General features: G+C 41.0%; 1 protein-coding gene across 1 annotated transcript in view; it reads left to right on the forward strand.

Moving 5' to 3' along the window:
• The first annotated feature begins 9,098 nt into the window (after positions 1-9,098).
• LOC306890113 (potassium voltage-gated channel subfamily KQT member 1-like) overlaps positions 9,099-27,987 on the forward strand; it is a 36,022-nt gene continuing 17,133 nt past the window's right edge. The window contains exons 1-4 of the mRNA XM_079449631.1: positions 9,099-9,168; positions 9,802-9,896; positions 9,993-10,033; positions 10,622-10,683. Coding sequence (XP_079305757.1) covers positions 9,136-9,168; positions 9,802-9,896; positions 9,993-10,033; positions 10,622-10,683 — 231 coding nt within the window. The 5' untranslated portion in view covers positions 9,099-9,135. The remainder of the gene's footprint in view (positions 9,169-9,801; positions 9,897-9,992; positions 10,034-10,621; positions 10,684-27,987) is intronic.

Consider the following 27,987-nt stretch of genomic DNA (forward strand, 5'->3'; position numbering starts at 1 on the left):
TATTTTATTCCTCGTGTAAATGAGTGTGGGAATAGTAACTACGCTCTTAATTGAACAAGCTTTCCTCATGGGAGGATTATAATTTGACAATGTTTTTTAAGAGCTCTTGGAGACGTGGTGAAGCTGACCTGAATTCATCTTTTGAATAGGCTCCAGTGGTACAGAAATGCCTTTCGGTCTAAATCAGTCATTTGGAGTCATGAAGCGGGGCAGTTAAAGTTAAATGTTCAGCCCCTGCCAGCTTCCAGGAACATACAGACAGAGTTTATTAACCATTTATGGGAAGATTCAATTAATGTCAGTGTGTCCAGACTCAGGACTCGTGTGTGTGTGCGCGTACGCTTATGATTGTCAGATCCTAACTTTAGGTAAATGTGTAACAAACAGTAGCACACAGATTGTGGTCACACATGTCTGCTGGGTTTCAATCTTGAACCCTGACATTTACTGTAAAACCATGAGTGTCTATGCAGAACCTTGACTTTCACTCTACGATAAGATTTCTTGATTGTCCCAAACGGTACTCGATATACTTAAAGAGCCGACACATTTAACATTCTCATGCACACAACACGCATGAAAATATACTCTTAAAACATTCATATACAAACTTGCTCGCTCATCACTCAATGTAAACATTTGTAAAGGCGCATACAGTTATGATGTCGCACATAATAGATCATAATATGGACTGTAGATTAGTTAAACCCCCAGTTTAATATTTAGACCTCAGACTCATGTGTGTGCAAGCGTGTGTGTGCATGTGTACGTGTGTGTGTGCAAGCGTGTGTGTGCGTGCGTGTGAGTTTGTGTGTGCGTGTGTGTGTGCGTGTGTGTGCATGTGTGCGTGTGTGTGCGTGTGTGTGTGCAAGCGTGTGTGTGCGTGCGTGTGTGTTTGTGTGTGCGAGTGTGTGCGTGTGCGTGCATGTGTGCGTGCATGTGTGCGTGCGTGTGTGTGTGTGTGTGTGCAAGCGTGTGTGTGCAAGCGTGTGTGTGTGTGTGCGTGTGTGTGCATGTGTGCGTGCGTGTGTGTTTGTGTGTGCGAGTGTGTGTGTGTGTGCGTGTGTGTGCGTGTGTGTGTGCAAGCGTGTGTGTGCGTGCGTGTGTGTTTGTGTGTGCGAGTGTGTGTGTGCATGTGTGCGTGTGTGTGCGTGTGTGTGTGCAAGCGTGTGTGTGCGTGCGTGTGTGTTTGTGTGTGCGTGTGTGCATGTGTGCGTGTGTGTGTGCAAGCGTGTGTGTGCGTGCGTGTGTGTTTGTGTGTGCGAGTGTGTGCGTGTGTGTGCATGTGTGCGTGCATGTGTGCGTGTGTGTGTGTGTGTGTGCAAGCGTGTGTGTGTGTGTGTGTGCATGTGTGCGTGCGTGTGTGTTTGTGTGTATTTATGTAACACTACCAAACACTTAAGCTTAAACACTTGGCTGTGGTGAGCACCTTTCTGGGCTCAGCAGATGTGTGTGTGTGTGTGTGTGTTAGACTTGTCAGGCACAGAGCCAGACGTGGGGGGGCTGTAAGTGTGTCACGCTAGAGGAGATTTGATTAAGCCTGCACACGTGTCAGGAGAGAGCTAACTCACATCCAGCTCAGAATTCTGCATACTGCTGTATTTCTATATAGCTGGCAGGATAAATGAAATCCGCTGAAATGTTTTATAAATGAAGACACAAGCTGTGTGTGTCTCGGCGGGGTGTGATGAATGTTATGACTGACGTCCGGTCTGATTCTGAGGAATCACAAACAGTTCTGTGTGGACCTGCTCTTAGTTTTAGAGCCGATTCATTTCGACGAACATGCTTATCTGAAACCGCACTAAATTTGTATTCAAGAAGCAAACAGGATGTAGGATTATAATTAGAATTTCATTTACATTCACAGTGAATGCATACACCTCACACACTTGTTATGATCTCTATGTGGGGATTTGCTATAGACTAGGGGTGTCCAATATATGGAAATTATTTAAAAACGTAAATGTGCAAGTGTGCTCAATGTTTTGCCATAAATGAGCTATTTAATTCTTCGTAAAGTTATGTAAAGTTTTAGGTGAATGTGGATAGTATAGTTGGGATATGTGTTCAATCAACAACCCGCGACATTTGTTTTATTTATTTATTTTTGTTTGTTTGTTTACTAAATGTCAGATTTGTTTAATGCAGCAGTAAAACACGGCCGTTCACTTTAAGAAGTTGTAGTGATGCTTTCTTTTTCCTCAAATAATGTGAAATATATGTTGGTTATATCATTTCTTTAATACAATTTAAATAGATTTTCGCAAAATAAATATCGTATCGCATTATTTAGCTTGCTATCGCATATCGTGTTTTCCCTCTATATCACACAGCACTATTATAGACTTCTATTGTTTGTATACTGAGCTGATTTTTCAAGGCCCTAAATCAAACATCACACGAACCTTTGTGCAATTCCACTTTTTCAAATAAACGTCATTTAGTGTGATGAAATAATCCGTTTCTCACTCTCATCCATCAGACCTGTCATTCACCTGTCTCTCTTATTCTTCAAGCGTCGCTCTCTCACACACAAAACCACATTTTTACATTTTGGTTTTGTACGTTCATGATTACATATCATTCTCTTTTAATGTTATTTCTCTCCTCCTGATCCCTGCCACCTATTTTCATTCTTTTTGTGGGTTTTTTTTATCCACATGTTAAAGGATGGAGGGCGTTCGGGGACAGACGATTCACGTGTTGTGTACAGTATGTCGTATGTTATTTTATCGTTCAAACATTTGTAGAGTTCAGAGGAGAGTCTCTCTCTTCTGTTCTTTATGTGGTTAAAGACGTTCATGATTTATGTTTGGATATCCTGCCGCTGGTTATATACAGCCAGAGGTTACAGGATCAGACCGAACGCTCGGAGACTCTGGCGTCTTCTGGCCGGGGTCGTGGAGAAATCCTAAAGAGGTCGCTTTCTTGAAATTTATTCCCGTTGCCCGTGAAAACATGCAGATCATCTTTCTTTCTTTCTGTCTTTCTTTCCAGCTGTGAACTCTGTGTGCCCGGTCACCCGATCTGTAAAAACACAACGTAAGTGAATAATAACCGTGAGCTCTTACTGAACGCTATATCATCATGGGCTGGTAAACGCCGTGACCTGGATTTTCAGAAATATTACCCTGCTAACAGTTTTGTGGTTCTGTCGTATAAGCAACAGCTGTGCCTAGATCAGCTGGAAATAACCGAGCTAACACACTCGCAGTGCTTGTGAGATTCAGCGTTCACAAAAAGAATCCTTTCAGTTTTAAAGTCAAGTCTGATTTATCTTTATTTTACATGACAATTAACACACACAACAGTACAAAAGAGAAGGAGTGAGAAGTCCACTGTACATTAAAATCATCATGTGACCAAAGACCAAAGTGAGATGATATATAATCACTTATGTGAGTGTGTGAGTGTCTGTGTGCGTTTGTGTGTGAGTAAGTGTGTGTGTGTGTGTGTGTGTGTGTGCGTTTGTGTGTGTGTCTGTGTGTGTGTGTGCGTGCGTTTGTGTGTGTGTGTGTGTGTCTGTGTGCATTTGTGTGTGTGCATTTGTGTGTGAGTGTGTGTGTGTGTGTGTGAGAGTGATTGAGTGAGAGTGAGAGAGTGTTTGTGTGTGTGTGTGTGTGTGTGTCTGTGTGCATTTGTGTGTGTGTGAGAGTGATTGAGTGAGAGTGAGAGAGTGTTTGTGTGTGTGTGTGTGTCTGTGTGCATTTGTGTGTGTGTGAGAGTGATTGAGTGAGAGTGAGAGAGTGTTTGTGTGTGTGTGTGTGTCTGTGTGCATTTGTGTGTGTGTGAGAGTGATTGAGTGAGAGTGAGAGAGTGTTTGTGTGTGTGTGTGTGTGTGTGTGTCTGTGTGCATTTGTGTGTGTGTGAGAGTGATTGAGTGAGAGTGAGAGAGTGTTTGTGTGTGTGTGTGTGTCTGTGTGCATTTGTGTGTGTGTGAGAGTGATTGAGTGAGAGTGAGAGAGTGTTTGTGTGTGTGTGTGTGTGTGTTTGTGTGTGTGTGTGTGTGCATTTGTGTGTGTCTGCGTTTTGTTTGTGTGCGTGTGTGTGTGTGTGTTTGTGAGTGAGTGTGACTGTGCGTGTGAAAGAGAGAGTGTGTGTCTGTGTGTGAGTGTCATTGTTTTGTGTGTGTGAGAGAGGGAATCTGTCTGTCTGTTTCTTTTTTGTGTGTCTGTCTGTGTGAGTGTGTGCGTGTATGTTGTGTCCTCTCACATCTTGAGGGCTTCAGGGAGAAGATAAACTCTCAGTCATCATTTTGCTTTCCCTTCTCTTTCCTTCCCTGGTTTTTTTCTTCAGCCGCGTTCCCGCTGCCAAAACGATCTGCTGCCAGGCCGTCCTCCCTTTCACTGCTTCCTCTGGCTTTTCCTCCCGTCACACACACACAATGAAAACACATCAGTCCTCATACACACACACACACTGTTCTCGGGTGTCCTTCATTCAGTCTGTTCGTAAAATAGAGCATTGGTTTCTGCAGGTGTAGGACATTACCTCTATCTCCTCTGACAGAAGTCATTCGGGGTAACCCGGGGCAAATGCTAAGAGAGAGAGAGAGAGAGAGACGTTCTACGTCTTTGCCCCACTTAGCACAGAGGGGCTACAACAATCCTGAAAGAATAAGTTCTTAGAGAATCCTGCACTTCTGAATGGCTGGTTTGGAGTTTGGCCTCTCAACGTGGAGCCGATTCAAAGAACTAAACCAAGCAGAACGGCTTTACTCTGAGGCTTTTTAGGCCAGTGGTCCTCAAACGGGGGGCCGTGGGCCCAGTGACGGGTGTAGCTAGTAACGAAGTAATTATTTACTGTAATTTAATAAATTTTCCCTTGAAAAAGTAAAGTAAAATAAGGGATTACTGTAATTTTTCTGTAATATAATTACAGTTACGTCTGATGTCATTAAACTAAATACTGTGGAATTTTGTGTGTTCAATAGTGGAATTGACATCAAAATAATCGAACTTTAAAATCCGAGCTTTGATGTATAATTCTCACATTTGGTCGGTTAATAATACTTATTTATGTAGATTTATATTGTTTATTTTTATGAATTTAAAGAGACGTTTTATGTCTTTCCTTGAATCACTTCATGAATTAAGGTTGATGTAGGATATAGAAAGTACTTAGTAATAAGTCATTCAATACTTTTTGGAGAGAGTCATTTGTACAGTAATCTAATTACACTAGAAAATAGTAACTAGTTATTAAAGGGGTCATATGGCACGAATACGTGTTTTACGTGTCTTTGATGTGTTATAAGTTGCTCATGCATGTATTAGACACGTGAAATTGCAAAAGTTAAAGTGTTGGAACAAAGGATGCGTTATATCTCAAAGCGAATGCTCACCCAGACCTGCCTGAAACGCCTCGTGTAGCCACACCCACACAAATCTACATCAGCTCGTGGTATGATTTGACTAAGACCGCCCAAATGTAAACACAAGTAAGGTGGGCGTATCTGTCAGGACAAAGGAACCTGATGTTCCAAATATGGTCAGAGGCGTTACATTTCCCTCACACACTTGCAGTATTCCACCAATCACTACACACTGGTTAACTGGCCAATCACAGCCCTTTTTTCGTTTCAGAGAGGCGGGCCAAAGAGGAGATAAGAACGTACACAGTATGTGAAAAAATGCAGCATTTTTAACCTTAAATTGTGTAAACACATTAAATTACAGCTAAAAAACGATAAAATGCGTTTTAGCCGTGTCATATGACCCCTTTAATTACTTTTTTGAGTAACTTGCCCAGCTTTGTGTGGGCCCCGGGGGGCCCCATGATGGTTCAAGGGGGGCCACAGATTTTGTGTCATTTTATGAACTATATAAATGTATCATACATTTTGTGCAACATCAGAAAGGACCACCAACCAAAATAATTAATGTTACAGCATTGTACAAAAGTTCATACGGGTGAGTGAATGATAACAGATTTTAACCTTGTTTGAGGGATCTGAGTAAGCAGGACCCCCAAAATGAATGAATAGATTCTTAAAGGCGTCTAATGCCTGTGAACAGGTCACAATCATATTAAAGCATGAATCATAAAGCCAGTGTTGCGTTGCAGGAGTAACTCTATCCACACTTTTATCTGTGTGAACTGGGCCAATGTTTCATTCTTCACACTTGAACGTCGTCATGTGAACTGTTGTGACATCTTTCAGTCATTGTTAGTGTTTATGTTGAGGATTGGATTGCGTGTTGTTGTGTAATCTGGGCTTCTGTTACCGCGTGTAATGTAATGGTCTCTCTGCGTGCCCAAAGGCTTTTGAACACAACCTGTGTTTTAGACTCATTGTTTATGCCTTCAGGTGTCAACGGTCACTTCCTCTTCCTGCGAGAAAGAAATGAGACATTCGGACTGCCACACTCACCAGATTTGTAATACGTCGATCTTTTTAAACAGATATTTACAATAGATTCAAAGCATGAGATTCGTTCGAGAGCCAGAAATGATTTTTTTACAGTAGTAACTTACAAAGAGAGAGAGAGAGAGAGAGAGAGAGAGAGAGAGAGAGAGAGAGAGAGAGAGAGAGAGAGAGAGAGAGAGTAACATTAAAAGTAAGAGTTTGTGGGTCGTGTTTGAGAAGAAATACTGATCACATGTGTGTCTTGTAATGCACTCTCTGGATAAAAGCATCTGCCAAATGCATGGAAATGCAGATACAGAGAGATAAGACGAGATGCACACTTACAGAGAGAGAAGTAAAGAGATCAACTCTGAGCTTCTGGCTCATATTCTCATCCAAAGGTCTCTGAAGCAGCCAAACAGAAGACTTGAATGGCGTTTCATATCTGGACATTTACCCCACGGATGTTGTTATTGCTCACTTAAATGGCTCTTTCAAGAGGTTTGATGGAGTTCCCAGATGTGTTTCATTTGAGAATCAACTCGGATGTTTTTCCTCCTATTGATCAGGAGAAAGAGAATCAAATGAGACACGAAGAGTAAATCATCTGGATTTGAGTAAATGTGTTTGAGTTCATACTGAGATCTTTACTAATATTGACTTTTGATCACAGACGAGACGAATCTGAGCTCAGTTTGCTTTTTCTTGATGAGCAAAATGACAAGTCTTGTATTTAGACAAAAACTATGAAATTACTGTGAATTTGTGCTTAAAACAAGCAAATAAATCTGACAATGGGGTTGAAAAATAATCTTGAATTAAGGTTTACACTAGATTATTTTTCTCACCTCATTGTCAGATTTATTTGCTTGTTTTAAGCACAAATTCACTGAAATTTCATAGTTTTGTCTAAAAATAAGACTTGAATTTCTTGCCATTTGTAATGTAAAACAAGACAAAAATACTTAGTAAGAAGGTCATTTTTTGCAGTGTATTAATTTATTTTGTTTGTGCTGGGTGATGGAATCTCATTGGTCCAAAATTACGCTAAACACACCCATTTATTGAAACCCTTTTTGATTGGCTGTGATTTTAAAGCGTAAACAATAGGAATAACGGTTCTTATCAAACAAGCCATTTGTTGCGTTCAGTAATCGTGTTAAAGGGAAACTTCACCCAAGAATTCTGTCATCATTTCCTCTCCTCTGTATAAATGTCTTTGTTCTGATGCAAACAGAGAAAGATATTTAGAAGAATGCTTATAACCAGACAGATTTTGCCCCATTGACTCTCATAGTAGGGAAAATAGAGTCTGATCTGGCTGTTTTACGGTCTGTCAGTGCTGCTGGAGGCTTTTGTCCGGCCGTCCCGCCTCTCATTACGACGTCTCTGTTTGTGGACTTGCGCTCACAACAAGCCTGTGTCATGTGTGCGGTCACAGGGACAGATCAGGGACGGCTCTGTGTGTTTTATCACAACCGACTCGAGCTGTGATGAATCGTCACCCGGCTGGGCTTTATGCCCTTCAGGACGGATGTGTTTGTGACGTATATTTGAGTTGTTATCAGGAGGATGTGACACCCTCTTCTGTCCTGTTAGATTCTGAAGTATGTGTCGCTGATGGTCCACCGCATGTAGCGCTCGAAGCATCACTGATGTCTCCACTTAAGACACGCGCGGTATCTACAACACACGTGTGGTCACGCTTCTGATATTCCTCCAGCACAGAACCGAAGAAACTCGTTGACATGACATTCTTTTCCCGAACATATATATGCTCATAAATCGCTCATATGTTTTTTTTATAGCTCCGGAGATTTGATGGAGTCCCTTGTAAGAGTAAAGTAAGGGATTACTCTTATTTTGTCTGTTATTTAATTACAGTTACTTCTGATGTAATTGAACTAAATACTACGTCATATATTAAATAGTGGAAAAGACATCAATATTATAAGTCTAACTTTAAATTGTATGCTTTAGTGTATCCTTACATTTGTATACTTGTATAAGTTAATAAGAATAATGTATGTAGTCATATATAATTGATTTGAATTGAATTAAAAGAGCCCTTTCATGTCTTTCCTTGAATCAATTCTAATCGAGGTTGATATGGGATATAGAAAGTAATCCGTAATAAGTAATTAAACACTTTTTGGAGAGAGTCATTTGTACAGTAACCTAATGACACTATTGAATATGAAATTAGTTAATGAATGAATTATTAATTAATTCCTTTTTCAGAATATTTTACCCAACACTGTTCAGCACACACACACACACACACACACACACACTCGCTCCAGACACTGTCAGTGAGTTGTGTGATGATTTACTGTCACTTTAAGGTCAGGGTGTCTCCTCCGGGTCATTGATAAACGCCCAGATGAGCTCTACACTAAAGCCATTTAGACTCCAGACGTGTTTATGAGATTTGTTTGAGTCTGAAGCTTGTTATCTATTCTTAAGTGTTTGTGTTATCTGTGTGTAGAAATGCCGTTTGTTTTTTCAGCAGACTGCATTACTGCTGCATGTATTTCTGGGTATAAACTTTGACAGGGCCTTTTTTTAACGGTGGAAAAAACTGAGAACTTCAGCCAAAAACACCCGAATCCCCTCCCAGAGTTCATTTGGAGAGTCTCGGCGTGTGTTGTGCTGCCACACACACACACATGTGTATACACATTTACTGCAGGCCGGCTTGGCAGGTCTGACCCGTGAGTGTTTGTTTTGTTCTCTTCAGACTTTCTCACGCGCACAAATCTGCCGTCAAGGTCATCAGGAGGATGCAGTACTTTGTGGCTCGACGGAAATTTCAGGTACGGTGAGAAATCCGCTTTGAAAATTAAAATTCACTGAAACGTTCCGTTTCAAAATGCATCGGCTGTTTTTATACATCCAATCAAATCGCAGAGAAAGACGAAAGCCACGCCCACTATTTCTCTCATTAGAAATTCCGTTTCACTAGGAAATGCGTAAAAATACGGAAGTAGAAACGATCGCAACTTCCGGTTCACCGGGACTTGAAATGATTCTGAATTGTGATTTTAGATTATTACATTTTAGACGATCATTGTATTTCCCAACATGAGAGAAGAAAAAGTTCCAATGTTGTGTTGATAAAATGTGTGTCGTCATTTACAGTCGGACCGATAAACGGAATTGAACAATGAACAAAACTGACATTATTTTCCAAACATGCAAATTAAACCAAAATATTTGTCAACAAATATAGTAGTTTGACGGTATGTTTAGCGTTTATCTGTATTTTGTTTAGTGTTTTCGGTTGACTTAGTTTTGGCTGTTGGACACCTGCGCCGTACCTTCACTCTTGTTGTTATTGAGTTAAAGTGAGATGCTGTAACAAAACACGGAAGTCAGTGGCCCAGGGGAACAGAACACAGTCGGCCGTGATGACAATAGCGCTCACCGACTCCATCTCTGTCCCACAGCAAGCGAGGAAACCGTACGACGTGCGAGACGTGATCGAGCAGTATTCACAGGGGCATCTCAACATGATGGTCCGCATCAAAGAACTCCAGAGAAGGTGAGATGACCTCCCCACGTCACCCTGATCCCCTCCGTATGAACGCCCAACAATTCCTGTGTATTTCACAGTTTCCTGCTGTTTTTCCTCTCGCAGGTTGGATCACACGTTGGGAAAACCGGGAATGTTCCTGCCAGGTAAAGGAAAAGATAACATTCCAGTAAAGCGGTGCCGGTCGCTGCTATAACTTTTTATTGGTCCCGTATCAAGTGCGGATTGAAGGGAAAACACATGATGGAAAGTGTTTGGAAATTAAATTCAAATCTCAAATCTTCCTCTGCAGTCAATCCAAAGACGAAAACTGAATGTAGATCTGTAGATTTTTCATATTATCATATTTTATGAATGATAAATGAAAGAACACATTTTCATATCAACACCTGTTGATAAGCAAATCATTTACTAAAATTTAACTTTGAAAACCTTTCTGTTCATTGAAATCAGATAAAATATTGATCTCACAATTATTGGTAAAACTTTGATATAAAAAATATACTATAAGAAGATATTTTGAAGAACGTTGATAATGAAACAAAACTGAACTCCATTGACTTCCATTATATAAACACAAAACCACCGAGACATTTCTCAAAACATCTTCAGTCGCAAATCAAAAGACAGAACTGATGTTTTTTGGCTGAACTGTCCCTTTAACAGAGCGCTTCTTTCTTTGAACATGTATGGATCTTGTGTAACATGCTTCATGTATGTTGATGTGATTCCAGAGAAAGGTGTGGATAAAGAATATCACACAGTTGGAGCCCGACTGATCCGTCTGGAAGATAAGGTACAGTAGATAACACCCTGTTCATACTCTCAGACATCACTTCATAGAAAACACACGTCTGTAAAAAAGGGAGTTTTACTTTTATGTTTTTTTTACTGTGGACATTCTTCATACTGTTTTTAGGGGTGTAACAATACGCTCAGCTCACGGTTCAATACGATACACAGAAGCATTTCCCCTAAACACAACTTTTGTTAATAACATTTGTTTTTATTTAATTGAAGGATTTACCAGATTTAATTCAACCATTTTTATGTCAACTGATAAACTGAATAGATCCGTCAAACAACATTTTAACATAAAAATATGATGTCGTTTAAAAGAATATTGCCAAAGTCTACGATACATATCTGAATGTTTTTGTATCGCGATACACGATTGATTTTTAGAGCCGTTGCATGGAAGAATTATCAAGTTCACAAGTGCTTTTATTTCAGGAAGCGTTGTAAAGTCGACCCAATGTCTGTGATTTTGTTTTGCTTTGCACACAATGACAGTAAAGCTTTCCGAGTTTACTGTGTTATCAGTTTGTCTCATTCACACACACACAGTTGATGCTATCAGAGACCTCCGGCCGACAGCTCCATCATTCACAGCTCCTCTGTTTGTTTTTCTCTCGAGAGGAAGCCAGACTGTGATGGTGAGATTTGAGGCTTTTACAGAGTAGAAGAGTGACGGCTGATCTTTAGAAGAAAATCAGCTCAGGAGAGACTGGTGTCTGACGGCATCTTTACTTACATTGTATATTTATCATGATGTTATTTCAGAAGAGATGTTTAATACGGCTATGATACACAGTAATGGTTTGGTCCATCTGCACAAACTTGTGAATGATGCAGAACTTATAAATCAAGTCTTAGATGTTTAATCTGAAGTAAATGTGTCGTGATTATGGCTCGTTGTAATACTGTTATTAAAGGGTGTGGCGGAGCAAACTACTGGACCTGACAGAAACCCGCCACTTATAATCTAACCCTGTTACTCATTTGACATGCTGGAGAAGTGTTTACACAGACGTCTTAAAGGCACAGCAGGAAAAATGGCCGGTTTGTTTTGTGGATTAGAGAAAGGGTGGAAACGCTTATATTTATTGAGGTGAAGAAAAGCGCTCGCAGTACCTCAGAGAAGATCTCAGAGCAAAACATATATTACTGTGATGAATGTACATATATAACTGTGAGGAACCTTTGGATCAAAGCAGAGATTAATGAGAAAACAATGTTTTAGAAGAGAGATTTATGAGAATATTCCGTAACACTTTACAATAAGGTGCTATTAGTTAACAGTAGTAAATGCATTAGCTAACATGAGATAACAATGAACAATTTAGTTTTTCAGCATTTATTATTCCTTGTTAATGTTAGTTCATGACAAAACAGTTAATTATGTTAGATCATGGTATATGAACTAATGTTAACAGTGACAAAGTTTGATTTTAATAATGTATTAGTAAATCCTGAAAGTGACATGAACTAACATTAATAAATGCTGTATTAATATTGTTCATTGTTAGTTCCTTTTAGCGGATGCATAAAGTAATTGTTAATAAATAGCATTTATCTCTTAAAATGTTTTTCTATCTTTATTGTTGTCAGTGATGTTTTGAGATCGAACAAGCAAGTGTGAGCGACTTCTCATGACAAGGCAATTGGTGAGTGAGTGAGCGAGCGAGCGAGAGGAACACAAAGAGTGAGAGAGAAGTGAGTGAAAGTGTGAGGCCCAATCCCAATTCTGTGTTATACCCCTAACCCTTACAATTTGCATTGTTAAGAAAACATATAGACTACAAGCTAAACATATGAAGTATAAACAAAAACTTGAAAGCACAGAAGACAGACACAAATGTGCCAAGGGGCCATCACAGAGAACCACACACCCAACATAAGGAGAAAGAAACACAGGTCAGATATTAAACAGACTATAAGAAACCTCAGAGGGAGACCAGGCCTAACCAGGGGATTCCAGTTCTCCTCTGGCAAAAACTGCTGCCTCTACACAACAAATCATTTAGATTTAAGATTATCATTAATAATCAGATAGTAAGATTGAGGAAGGAGAGGAAGGAAAAGAGAGAGAGTGCAAGTGAGTGAGCGGGTAAGGGAGAGAGAGAGACTTGTCGTGACATGGCAATTGGTGGTTCTTTGGCCTCAGGGCAACAGGTGGATGAACTGACTGACCCCCACACACACACAAGCACACACACAAGCACACACACACACACACACACAAACACACACACAAGCACACACACACACACACACACACACACAAGCACACACACACACACACACAAGCACACACACAAGCACACACACACAAGCACACACACACAAGCACACACACACACACACACACACAAGCACACACACACACACACAAACACACACACAAGCACACACACACACACACACAAGCACACACACACACACACACACACACACAAACACACACACAAGCACACACACACACAAGCACACGCACACACACAAGCACACACACACACACACACACAAACACACACACAAGCACACACACACAAGCACACACACAAGCACACACACACACACACACACACACACAAGCACACACACACACACAAGCACACACACACACAAACACACACACAAGCACACACACACAAGCACACACACAAGCGCGCACACACACACACACACACACACACACACAAACACACACACAAGCACACACACACAAGCACACACACAAGCACACACAAACACACACACAAGCACACACACAAGCACACACACACACACACAAGCACACACACACACTTGAGTCGTATAAACCCAGAAATGTCTTGTCGGGGCAGTCGTGACCTAATGGTTAGAGACTCTGACTTGTAACTCAAACGTTGGCAGTTTGAGCCTCTGTACCAGCTGGGAGTGTAGGTGTGTGTGTGTGTGTGTGTGTGTGTGTGTGTGTGTGTGTGTGTGTGTGTGTGTGTGTGTGTGTGTGTGTGTGTGTGTGTGCACTTGGATGGGTTAAATGCAGAGCACCAATTGTGAGTATGGAACACATACGTCACATCACTTTAACACATTAAACCACACGCTGGTTTTAAAGCACAAGCCCACCTGTCACAGTTTGTGAGCTTAGATTTACGTGACAGAGAAACGTGAAGTTAGTTGTGAGACGTTTTGTTATTAATGTAAAGACATTCTTAAACTTTTATCCAAAGGTTGCTACTGTATATGATGTATGTTTGGATGCTTTATGTATGTATGTTTATGTAATATTTCAAACACAACTTCTGCATGATTGTATGTGAAATTATGTCTGACATCACCTTTACACACCCCGACACAAATCTTCTCATGAAAATGTTCCAGAAGCTCTCGCTGAAATGACATCTTGTGTAAAGATATTTCTTTCATGTTTTGGAGGTCCTGCATCTCAGATGTGTTTATTTTGAGATGTATTGTAACTGACACTGTTGACTTGTGTTTGTGTTTACATGAAGATGATCATGTTAGACTCGAGACTCTGAATCACACACACAGAGGTTGTTTTATTTCTCATCTGTCATGATCATGGAAACATTGCTCTTCCCCCGTGGCGAACGTGTCAGGGTACGTTCTCTGACTGGCACCAGTTGTGGTTAATGTGTCGGTGTTTTGCACGGCTCGACATTGATTTATGTCCCTTTGACAAAGACACACATCCTGACACACAAGTCTTCTGCACACCCACCCTGTGTTACACGGAGAAGTCGTAGAGATGAAATAGAAGCCGTGACATGGCATGTTATCTGTCTGTCTGCCGGTCACACAGAAAAATAATTCAAGAATAACAAGACAGAGTTTGGCTTTGATGTCTCCAGAGGGCTGGAAATGGATTGTCAATGACTTTGCTAAAAAGTGTCCACAACCCCGACTCAATGTTGAACAATCTTTGTTTCTTCCGTCAGCCATTGGTCCTTCGGAGACGTCACAAATGTTATTTTCCAAACAGAGAGATTGCCAGTAAAACGTTTCAAACATCCTGAAAACAAGATATTCATTTGATAAAAAAAGATTGTGATTTGAAGACTTCCTTGTTCCTCAAGAAGGTTGAATGAGACGAGTGTTGTCATACAGCAAGAGTTCAGAGGTTCACAGTAGATTGACAGTTCATCCTTTGATGAGAATGTGATGAAACGAGTTTGAGTTTTATTTGCAGACTTTGGTATGTTGGGAGATCTGAGCAGACTGTTGAGATCTCTTGAGATGTTTGGAGTGTTTTTCTTCAGGTTTTCAGTTCTTTGAGTTTGACACTTTGAGTTTGAGACACTAATCTGGCAACATTTCTAAGGTGGAAAAAGGCTGTTTTAAGACATTTGAGATGTGATTTCAGTTGCTGTCTTATATAACGTCTAGATCTTTTACTGGATTTGTTGGAGTAACAGTACATCCTTCAACTTGCAGGTAGTAATCGGAAGTATTCGGTTAACGTTTCTTTGGTCCGACAAATAATATTTCTGTTTTATTAGAATTTTAAAGAAGGAAATTACAATTCGTCCAATGTTTTATATCTTCGATGCACTCTGCCAATTTGGTAAGCTGGAGGGAATCATCTGGTGTTGATGAGATGTATAGCCAAGTATCATCCTCATAACAGTGGGAGCTAATAACACATACAATACTAACCTCTCTATTCTGAGCTTTTTATACTGGACTAGTTTGATGCACTTATGTATTTTGTTGCCTATGTTGTGATAATTGCTTCCAATGTTTCCTCATCTGTAAGTCGCTTTGGATAAAAGCGTCCGCTAAATGACTAAATGTAAATTTGCACATGCATGTATACATTTAGCAATTATTTGCATGTATATATATTTATATTTAATTGAAGTTATATATAAACATTTATTGATTCTATCACAGCTTCCGTTTTAATATTCATTCAGCCAATAGCAGCTTATCGCGTTGCTCAGGAGCAAATTACCCACCTCCATCCCCAGCTCCACATGCATTTGCAATGGGGACCTGATTTCTGCAAGTCTCAATCACTTTACATAATGTGTTACACTTAAATGTCATTAAGAACTGATGACATCTTTTGTTCTGTTCTCTTTACCCTCAGGGGGTTATCGCTCTCCTCCCTGTTTTTGCCCAGAACAGAACCACACCGCCAATCTAAATATACGCTTATTCATAATCATTCTGACGGTAGTGAACCTGACAGAACGTTCATTTTGGATGCAACCCTTTTGAACTTTCTTGAGTTTTATTGGATTTCCCTTTCCAGGCTAAAGTTAAATTTATTTCTGAATTGAGTCACGTGTACATGCGCTGTGCTGGAAAATCTACTGTTGTGTTAGCAGGATTTCTAACCTTCACAACATTTCATTTCCACAACTTTCCTCACTTTTTACAACGAGTCATATCACGTCAAGTAAATGTTTTTTGATCAAGCGAAGTTAAAAATAAACACACATTTACTACAGACTATATCAAGCTCTCAGTTTATTCCTGTAGTTTATGTAAATATTAACATAAGCTACGCAAGACACAAAAATGACTGAATTGACTTAAATCGATCCTTTGTTTTTAATGTTGTGTTTCGTTTTCTTCTCAATGATCAATGTATGTCCGTGTGTTTGAGTCTCTGTGCATTAAAATCCTCCGGGTCCTTCAACATCATCTCTACACTTTCTCTATGATGACGACATTCAACTTAAAGACTCATAAATTTTCGCAGGAAACCTTCTTGTTGGAAACATGTGAATATGCAGAAAGGAAGGTGATTTTCCTCGCAGATCGGGTTGTTCTCATCTCTCTGGGGTGAGGGTTTGGTCCACACAGAGATGGGAGGGGCAGGTGAGCCCGTGTCACGTCACAAGAGTACGATTAATGTCAAACATCCGTCATGCGTCTGCTGAGCCTCTCCAGACGACTCGATGCACTCGAGTAGTCAAAGCACAACACAATTAAAGGAAGTTTTAATATAAGGCAGCACTGAGGTCCCCGCTGGGTGCCGGTCTGTTTCTTGGCACGTCCATTCACGCTCTTCGTCGCTCCGCGTTGATTTATGCGTTTGGCATTCGGGCCGAGCAGCACGAGCTGGACAAAGACGGGAAACTCTCTGACATTCAGTCCTTCTGAATCGGAGTCTGGACTAAAGTGTGGCTCTTTAAATCTGATTCAAAGGTTATCAGACTGGCAGAAAACAGAAGATGTCTGTTCCCGTTCTGATCTGATTAGAATCTCAGTCAAGAGCAAACAATGTGTGTGACAGCTGTATCAATACATGACACGCAAACATAATACACATCTATCATTGGAAGTGTTTTGCAGACGTGGAATCATTTCTAACAGTCTGTGAATATCTGGAACAGTTTGGTGTGAATCTATTTGAAGACTTGAGTTCAGTGTGCAGTGAACACTTTTAATAACATTTCATTTATTTAAACCAAGTTGTGCGTAGTGTTAGTGACATGAACTCATCCTTTGGTTTGGTCAAATGTTCTGAGTTCATTTAAAGTTTATCCCTATTTACCCAACACAGGAGTAAACAAAACTCAGATTATTTGAAGGGTCTAGAGCTTTGTGTAAGGCCTTTAAACCCTCAGTTTTCTAAACCTGTCCTTTTTATGTGTCGATGAAACTATCATGTTTTGTGTGTATTCAAAATCACACCTATTTTGTTGTCTTGATTGAACATCAATGACATGTTTGTATTTTGCCTTTTTTAAGTCATTTAATAAGTTTGATTTGAAAATGTGATACCCCCCACAGTAATTGATTGGTTTTCATCTTCTTTGTTATTTACTTTTATTTCCTTGTTTCTTTTTCAAAGAAATATAATACATAAAAAGGTGCTACAAATGGTTCGGCAAAGAAAAATTCAGTCAAAGAACATTTCTTTCTTAGTTTTTAAAGTCTCAAGAACCTCTTTCCACTTTGTGAAACAAAAAGGTTCTTTATATTTATAAAAAAGGTTTTATGGGTCTCTCTGATATTTCTGAAGGTTAGGAGCGGATCAGTGTGTTCAGAATGAAATATGTGAGATTATTAGTCTTTCCCCCACTTCAGTGTTTAGTTTTCATTCATTTAAGCGTGGTTGAAGCGTAATGAAATATCTCCAGTGTGTAATTTCACTTTGTTTAGATCTCGTGTCCTGATGAAGAGGCTGAGCTAACCTCAACGGGCCGTTTAGTGCGTCTCTTATCTGATCTGTGAGTCGTCTGATGTAAAGTCATTCAGAAGCTCAGCACTGAAGGAGGTTTCAGGCCCCGTAAGACCTTCTTTCCAAAACGAGCTTGTTTTTCACTTTAGTACATTTCACAAAACGTGCATTTGAGTGTGTGTGCGTATGCGTGTGTGCAAGTTCGGTGTGTGTGCTTGCATGCGCGCGCATCTGTGTGCTCTGCGTGTGTATGCTTGCATGCGCACGCATCTGTGTGTTCTGGGTGTGTGTGTGTGCTTGCATGAGCGCACATTTGAGTGTGTATTCAGCATGTGTGTGCTTGCACGCGCATGTGTGTGCGTCTGTTTGTGTGCATGCGTGTGTGTATGTTTGTGTGTACGTCTGTTCAGCGTGTGTGTGTGCTTGGGCGCGCATGTGTGTGTGTGCGAATGTGTTAGAGTGCAGGTATGTGTGTGCGTCTGTTCGTGTGCATGCGTGTGTGTATGTTCGTGTGTGTGTGTGCTTGCATGAGCGCGCATTTGAGTGTGTGTTCAGCGTGTGTGTGCCTGCGCGCGCATGTGTGTGGTAATGTGTGTGAGTCTGTTCGTGTATGCGTGTGTGCGTCTGTCGTGCGTGCGTGTGTGTGTGTGTGTGTGCCTATGTGCACGCGTATGTTCGTGCGTGAGCGTTGGCCAGCTGTGGTTTACCACTCCTTGTGTTTCACTGCTGCATTACTTTGCTTCAACAATACTTTCAAGGTCGACCCCCTTTCTCTCCATAGAACCGTCACAAAACACTGGACGAGTCTCAGAGAAACCTGATCGCCACCCCACCCATCAAATTATACGCCACTAGCCACGGCAACAATAACAGCCAGTGTGTTTTTCTCTGTCTTTATGAGACCCGCAGCGCCGTATACAAGAGGGGGACGTGTGTTTGAGTCACGTGTCCAGACTGATTTGTTCTGTCTCTGACCATACAAGAGAATTCAAGCTGAAAGAGTACATAAAAAAGTGATGTTGTGTCATTTCAGCCCTACATGATTGACAGATTAAGATATAAAGGTCATCACCTCTCTCTCATGTGGTTGTTAATGTGTATGTGACTCTTTCTTCAGTGAAACACGTCAGAAGATGTTTTGTGTTCATGCGGTGAGCTTCAATGTGGGCAACTGTTCCTTTAAGAGACTGTAGCAGTGAATAAGGCCAGAAATCATCACTGTTGTTAGAGAGAGAAACATCACTGTTATTATTCCTGAAAATATCATTTCCTGTGGCTCAGTGGTGAGAGTATGCGCTAGCAGCACAGAGGTCATGGGTTCGATCCCGGAGATTACACTTACTCAGAAACAAATGTGTAGTATCATGCAATGCAAGCGTCTGCCAAATCATGTCGACCAATCAGGACGCAGTAAACCTGATGACACATGCATGAATGTGTGCAGGAACAGTTGTACAGGAGCATGTGATGATGTGGTTAAAGCTTTAGACTCCTAATGGTAGGGTGCATGCACGGGCGGTGTGTGTGTGTGTGTGTGTGTGTGTGTAGGGTGTGTAGGGTGTGTGTGCGCACGTGTGTGTGTGTGTGTGTGTGTGTGTGTGTGTGTGTGTGTGTGTAGGGTGGGGGGGGTTGAGCCACAGTGGAGCCACTCTGGAGAAGTGAAATCACAGTAATGAGAGGGTAGTGGTTTGGCGCACACACACATAACAGTGAGGTGAGCAGATTTGTGCCCTCGTCTGTTTATTTCGTTTGTCTGGAGACTTCAGTTTGCGGCATCATCACATTAGATTGATCAGCTGAAGAAATTCCTTCATCAAATGTCTACATTTAATAAAATGATACATACATTTACATTTAATTATTAATAATACATTTCATGAAACTAAAGGTAATGTGTTATTTTATAGATGTTTAAGGGTCAACTCTGTGATCGTGTGGCGATTGCTGAACATTTCCCAACCAGTTTAAAAGAGGAAGAAAAACTCCAAGACCAAATAAAAGTCTTACGAACAAAAAACAAAGTGTTATTTTCGTTAATTATTATTTTATTTTTACATGATTATTTATAATAATATAATTTATCTTAACAAACATTTAAATGCATTCAAATGTACATTCTTTTCTAGTTTGAGCTCGGTTGTTTTGCATCAAAGTGCAAGTTAGCAGAATATCTGTTGTGAGCATTTATACGCTAGACAGACGATGAAGCACTTTCTTTCTGTTTGGCCGTGAAGGAGTTCACTGCTTTGCTCTTCATTTGCGTGTTCGGTTCAAGCTGTTAATTTAGCTGAACTGGCACGCGCCCAGAGTTCACGAGGTTCACAGAGGATTGAGGGGAGCGCTGTTAAAGTTTCCTGTTTGCAGTGATGCTGACTCAGCGCGAGGAAACACACGGACACGGAGCGCTGTTGACTTAACAATACTTTTAACATTGAGAGCAAACTTCTTTTCTACGTCTTTGAGAAGGGTTTGAAAGTGTAGTTTTAAGGTTGGTTTATTTAAAGAACTGCATGAGTCACTCTAACATACAGGGTTATGTCCATTATGACATCATTTTTAATAATAACATTCACTGCGGGGTTGGAGACCTCAAATGACATGACACTTTATACGTTTTATATCAGTACAGTTATTTTTCTCTGAAACTTAAACATGACACTGATTTATATTTTAATAATGCCTATTTATGGACATTTATATTGCTTTGCACTTTGGCATCGGCCTATTTTCTGGTGTATACAAAAGAGTGTATACAAAAGCATGTTTTCCTATTGCTCAACTTTGTTTTAGACCTGTCTCCTAAAATGAGGAAAGATATAAATATATACTAATGTTGGGACTTGTTTATTCTGTATTTGGTTATTGTCGTGTAAGGAATTTAAAGCAGGTATATTTTGTATTTTAATGTAGTGTGTATGTGGATAAATCTTCATTACCTGTCTCAAAGGGATATCGGTGACATAACACAGATGTGTTTTAATCTTCATGTTAGTGCTATTTCATGGGCGTGGCGTGTGCTCCATATGTCAAAGTAATTGTCTTCAGGACGTTTGGGAATCCTGTAGGATTATGTCATGTTTTAAATCTCTCATGCTGTGTTATTATACAGTACGTGTCTATAGCTTATCCATTAGAAACTCCAGTCAGTCCTCACGGCCGTCACTCCATCAAAGCATAAGAATTTGTGTAAAGACGAGATCGACGCGTTGAGTCTGAAGGCCCCTCGGTCATCCGCATGTTGGACGCCGTGATGCCTGTGCCATCCAGAGCACAAATGTACCGTGTGCGCTATAATGCCTGGGTTTAAGCCAATAAAAGAATGTTGTGCGTCTAAATATCCCCTTTGTGGTTTTGTCGTACTCGGCTCGTTCCTAATGGAGATAATGATGCAGGTAGACTCATGCTATAATCCTGCACACAACACGCACAATAGACTCATTTGTCCGAGGTTGCCGTGGGCTTCACGGTGAGACGCAAAAACAGCACATTACTGCACACCGGTGGACGCGCTAATGTTGCCCGTAAAATACTCACTTATACGAGCGCACAGTAAAAGGTAATTGTAGAACATAATGGCCTGATGGCTGTTTCACATCCACGGGGCCAAATGATTGAGTTTGACCTTCATGACGGATGACCAACAAACACCTGATTCTTTGTTTGCTGGAATGTCTGACTGAGATCATCTCTGAGTCGGATTCATGTGTGTGTATGTAGACATCACGCGTGCACTGGGAGACCTGTCAGTTAATAATAAAGCCGCGAGTGTGAATCAGTCAGTAAATGAAGAACTAGCCTGAAGAGTGTGTCGTGTTTCTCTTCTCAACACATTTATAAATGTAAAAGATTTTCTGTGTGATCCAGAGAGATCAGAATTCTTCCTGGATGAGACATAGTGTGCTTTAGTACATATACATAATACAACAATAGTGTAGTTTACATTAGTTTTTACTATAGTAAACTGTGTTTTACTATAGTTTTACAATATACGGTTCATCGGACGCACGCGCGCCCCTCTCCCGAAGTTAACTCGTGTTTGTTTATAACCATTTCATTTCTATTCATATTAATTTGATTGTATATTAATTGTATTAAGTTCATTTAAAACTACTAAAAGTGAAGTTTGTGCCAGATAATGTTTATGTTGTCTCCGCTGAAACCCTCTATAGTAAATATTAAAGCACAAAACAGAATTGATCAGTTTATTAGTTTACTATAGTAAATACTACATAATACTATAGTAAACCATAGAATAACACAATTTACTGCTGTTTACTAGTAAATATATAAAATATTCTGTATTAAGAGATGTACTTACTACTTAGGGAACACCACAGTATACTTTAGTCTTTTTTTACTGTACTGTTGTAAAATATGAAATGCACTACAGTAAAGAACAGTTTGCTACAGTTAACCCTAGAGGGTTTTGTCTGGTGCACGCAAAGTTAACTTCCGGTTATAATGTCACCATTAATTTGATAGTTAATTGATTGTATAAGAATTTACATACAATGTGTTTATCGTAAACATGTAACTACAGTACAGAAAATAATTGATCAGTTTATCAATGTACTATAGTAAATATTTAGTAATACTGTACTATACTACTATTTTAATATATTTATCAGTTTACTTACTAAGGTAACACTACAGTATACTTAAGACATTTTGACTATACAGTAGTAAAGTACTACAATGCACTACAGCATAGTACAATTTGCTAGAGTTTACTATAGTACATTTTAAGTACACTCAGGTATTTTATCAGTTACTTCTAATTTATACCTCAGAATACTATAGTAAACTATAATAAATCCCTTTTTCCGCAGCGCAGGCCGTCGTCCGCATGCCTCAAATAGTTTCCTTCGATCTGGGTTATTCATTGTTGATCTTTCTTCTCACCCCAGATTTCCCGTAACCTTATTTTAACTCCTTTGTTACATCACCCGTCCTCTAATGATGTTTATGAATGTGTTGTGTTTGACAGATTCTTCTCATCGCGCTCTTGTTTCTCTTTCACTGACATGACAATGAGGAGATTGTTGGGAAGTCTGATGGTAGTTATGAGGGTCCGTGAGAAAAAGACACTCAACAGAACTCATTTACAGCAGACAGACTTTGGTTGACTGTTTCGTGTGTGTTGTGTGTCATGTGTTGAGTGAGTGCAGCAGTGCACAGGTGGATCGGCGGCGTTCATCAGATAAACATTAACTGATGCTACAGCAATGCTAATGAAACCAGATTCCTCTCTGTTGCACAAAGCTATCTCGCTCCGAACCGCAGCGCCGGGGGTCTTCTCGTTTCTGAGGCCTCAGAGGCGGTCGGGGTCGCATTTCTCAGTGCCACGCTGCAGGCGCTCTATCTATCCCATCAGGCACTGGGGCACAGGGAGCTGTCAGTGACCTCCGTGCCGGCTGCGCTAAGTAGCGGCGTATAGGATTACGGCAATATGTCTTTCAGAGTCGCTTCCCGCCAGTTCTGCCCTTACTATACATATTCATGTGTAGTGCACTGAGAAGAAATGAACTAAAACCTGGATTAACTAAATAACATTTATAGACTATTTATGATAATTATGTGCGTGTATTTCTGTGTGTGTGTACAGCAGAATCATTTCCTTGTTTTATGACCTCAGACTCGCTGCTGTGGTATTCTTACATGGCACAATGTTCCAGGTGACACTTAACACACACACACACACATGACAGTACACACACACACACACACACACACACACACATGACAGTACAAACACATATGACAGTACACACACACACACACACACACACACACATGACAGTACAAACACATATGACAGTACACACACACACATATGACAGTACACACACACACACACACACACACACACACACACATGACAGTACACACACACACACATGACAGTACAAACACATATGACAGTACACACACACACACACACACACACATGACAATACACACACACACACACACACACACACACATGACAGTACACACACACACACACATGACAGTACACACACACACACACACACACACACACACACATGACAGTACAAACACACACACATGACAGTACAAACACATATGACAGTACACACACACACACACACACACATGACAGTACACACACACACACACACACATATGACAGTACACACACACACACACACACACACACATGACAGTACACACACACACACACATGACAGTACACACACACACACACATGACAGTACACACACACACACACACACACATGACAGTACACACACACACACACATATGACAGTACACACACACACACACACACACACACACATGACAGTACACACACACACACACATGACAGTACACACACACACACACACACACACATGACAGTACACACACACATGACAGTACACACACACACATGACAGTACACACACACACACACATATGACAGTACACACACACACACACACACACTTGACAGTACACACACACACACACACACACATGACAGTACACACACACACACACGTGACAGTACACACACACACACACACACACACACACACATGACAGTACACACACACACACACATGACAGTACACACACACACATGACAGTACACACACACACACACACACACATATGACAGTACACACACACACACACACACACACACACACACATGACAGTACACACACACACATGACAGTACACACACACACACACATGACAGTACACACACACACACACACACATATGACAGTACACACACACACACACACACATATGACAGTACACACACACACACACACACACACACACACACACACACACATGACAGTACACACACACACACACACATGACAGTACACACACACACATGACAGTACACACACACACACACACATGACAGTACACACACACACATGACAGTACACACACACACACACATGACAGTACAAACACACACACACACACATATGACAGTACACACACACACACACATGACAGTACACACACACACATGACAGTACACACACACACATGACAGTACACACACACACACACACACACATATGACAGTACACACACACACACACACACACACACACACACACATGACAGTACACACACACACACACACACACACACACACACACACACACATGACAGTACACACACACACACACATGACAGTACACACACACACACACATGACAGTACACACACACACATGACAGTACACACACACACATGACAGTACACACACACACATGACAGTACACACACACATGACAGTACACACACACACACACACACACATGACAGTACACACACACATGACAGTACACACACACACACACACACACACATGACAGTACACACACACACACACATGACAGTACACACACACACATGACAGTACACACACACACACACACATGACAGTACACACACACACACACATGACAGTACACACACACACACACACACACACACACACACACATGACAGTACACACACACACACACACACACACATGACAGTACACACACACACATGACAGTACACACACACACACACACACATGACAGTACACACACTTTCTCTTTCACTCTCTTCTTTGACTGGTGAGACCGGTTTCATTGTCATTCAAACCAGTTCTGAGCGCTCGTGATGAGCAGTGGAAGCTCTTGTGTTGTTTGTGTGAAGCGTTGATCTTAGAATGAAGGACATCACACATCAATCAGACGGAGATGAAGCCAGCGTGACAGATCTGATGCCTCATGAAGACTCTTCTTCTTTATCTCAAGCGTTGTGCGTTGACCTGCGTCTCATGACATATGACAGTACACACACACACACACACACACACACACATGACAGTACAAACACATATGACAGTACACACACACACATATGACAGTACACACACACACACACACACACACACACACACACATGACAGTACACACACACACACATGACAGTACAAACACATATGACAGTACACACACACACACACACACACACATGACAATACACACACACACACACACACACACATGACAGTACACACACACACACACATGACAGTACACACACACACACACACACACACACACACACATGACAGTACAAACACACACACATGACAGTACAAACACATATGACAGTACACACACACACACACACACACATGACAGTACACACACACACACACACACATATGACAGTACACACACACACACACACACACACACATGACAGTACACACACACACACACATGACAGTACACACACACACACACATGACAGTACACACACACACACACACACACATGACAGTACACACACACACACACATATGACAGTACACACACACACACACACACACACACACATGACAGTACACACACACACACACATGACAGTACACACACACACACACACACACACATGACAGTACACACACACATGACAGTACACACACACACATGACAGTACACACACACACACACATATGACAGTACACACACACACACACACACACTTGACAGTACACACACACACACACACACACATGACAGTACACACACACACACACGTGACAGTACACACACACACACACACACACACACACACACATGACAGTACACACACACACACACATGACAGTACACACACACACATGACAGTACACACACACACACACACACACATATGACAGTACACACACACACACACACACACACACACATGACAGTACACACACACACATGACAGTACACACACACACACACATGACAGTACACACACACACACACACAAATATGACAGTACACACACACACACACACACATATGACAGTACACACACACACACACACACACACACACACACACACACACATGACAGTACACACACACACACACACATGACAGTACACACACACACATGACAGTACACACACACACACACACATGACAGTACACACACACACATGACAGTACACACACACACACACATGACAGTACAAACACACACACACACACATATGACAGTACACACACACACACACATGACAGTACACACACACACATGACAGTACACACACACACATGACAGTACACACACACACACACACACACATATGACAGTACACACACACACACACACACACACACACACACACATGACAGTACACACACACACACACACACACACACACACACACACACACATGACAGTACACACACACACACACATGACAGTACACACACACACACACATGACAGTACACACACACACATGACAGTACACACACACACATGACAGTACACACACACACATGACAGTACACACACACATGACAGTACACACACACACACACACACACACACACATGACAGTACACACACACATGACAGTACACACACACACACACACACACACATGACAGTACACACACACACACACATGACAGTACACACACACACATGACAGTACACACACACACACACACATGACAGTACACACACACACACACATGACAGTACACACACACACACACACACACACACACACATGACAGTACACACACACACACACACACACACATGACAGTACACACACACACATGACAGTACACACACACACACACACACATGACAGTACACACACTTTCTCTTTCACTCTCTTCTTTGACTGGTGAGACCGGTTTCATTGTCATTCAAACCAGTTCTGAGCGCTCGTGATGAGCAGTGGAAGCTCTTGTGTTGTTTGTGTGAAGCGTTGATCTTAGAATGAAGGACATCACACATCAATCAGACGGAGATGAAGCCAGCGTGACAGATCTGATGCCTCATGAAGACTCTTCTTCTTTATCTCAAGCGTTGTGCGTTGACCTGCGTCTCATGACATCAGAAGATTTAACAGCATCACAGACCTGTCACGGCTGATGAAAACCTCTTTGTCAGGTTAAGATGATAGATTTCCAAACATCCTCATGACGCACACATGTTTCTATGAGGGGCCGTTTAGGCCATAATTATTGAAATGACTCTTACAAACACTAGTGAAATAAAAACATCGATCGAACTTAGTGAAATTCATTCATACATATTAATGAAATGACTCTTACAAACACTAGTGAAATAAAAACATCGATCGAAC

This window comes from Barbatula barbatula, assembly GCF_947034865.1.
Source record: "Barbatula barbatula genome assembly, chromosome: 25".
NCBI classification, from domain to species: domain Eukaryota; kingdom Metazoa; phylum Chordata; class Actinopteri; order Cypriniformes; family Nemacheilidae; genus Barbatula; species Barbatula barbatula.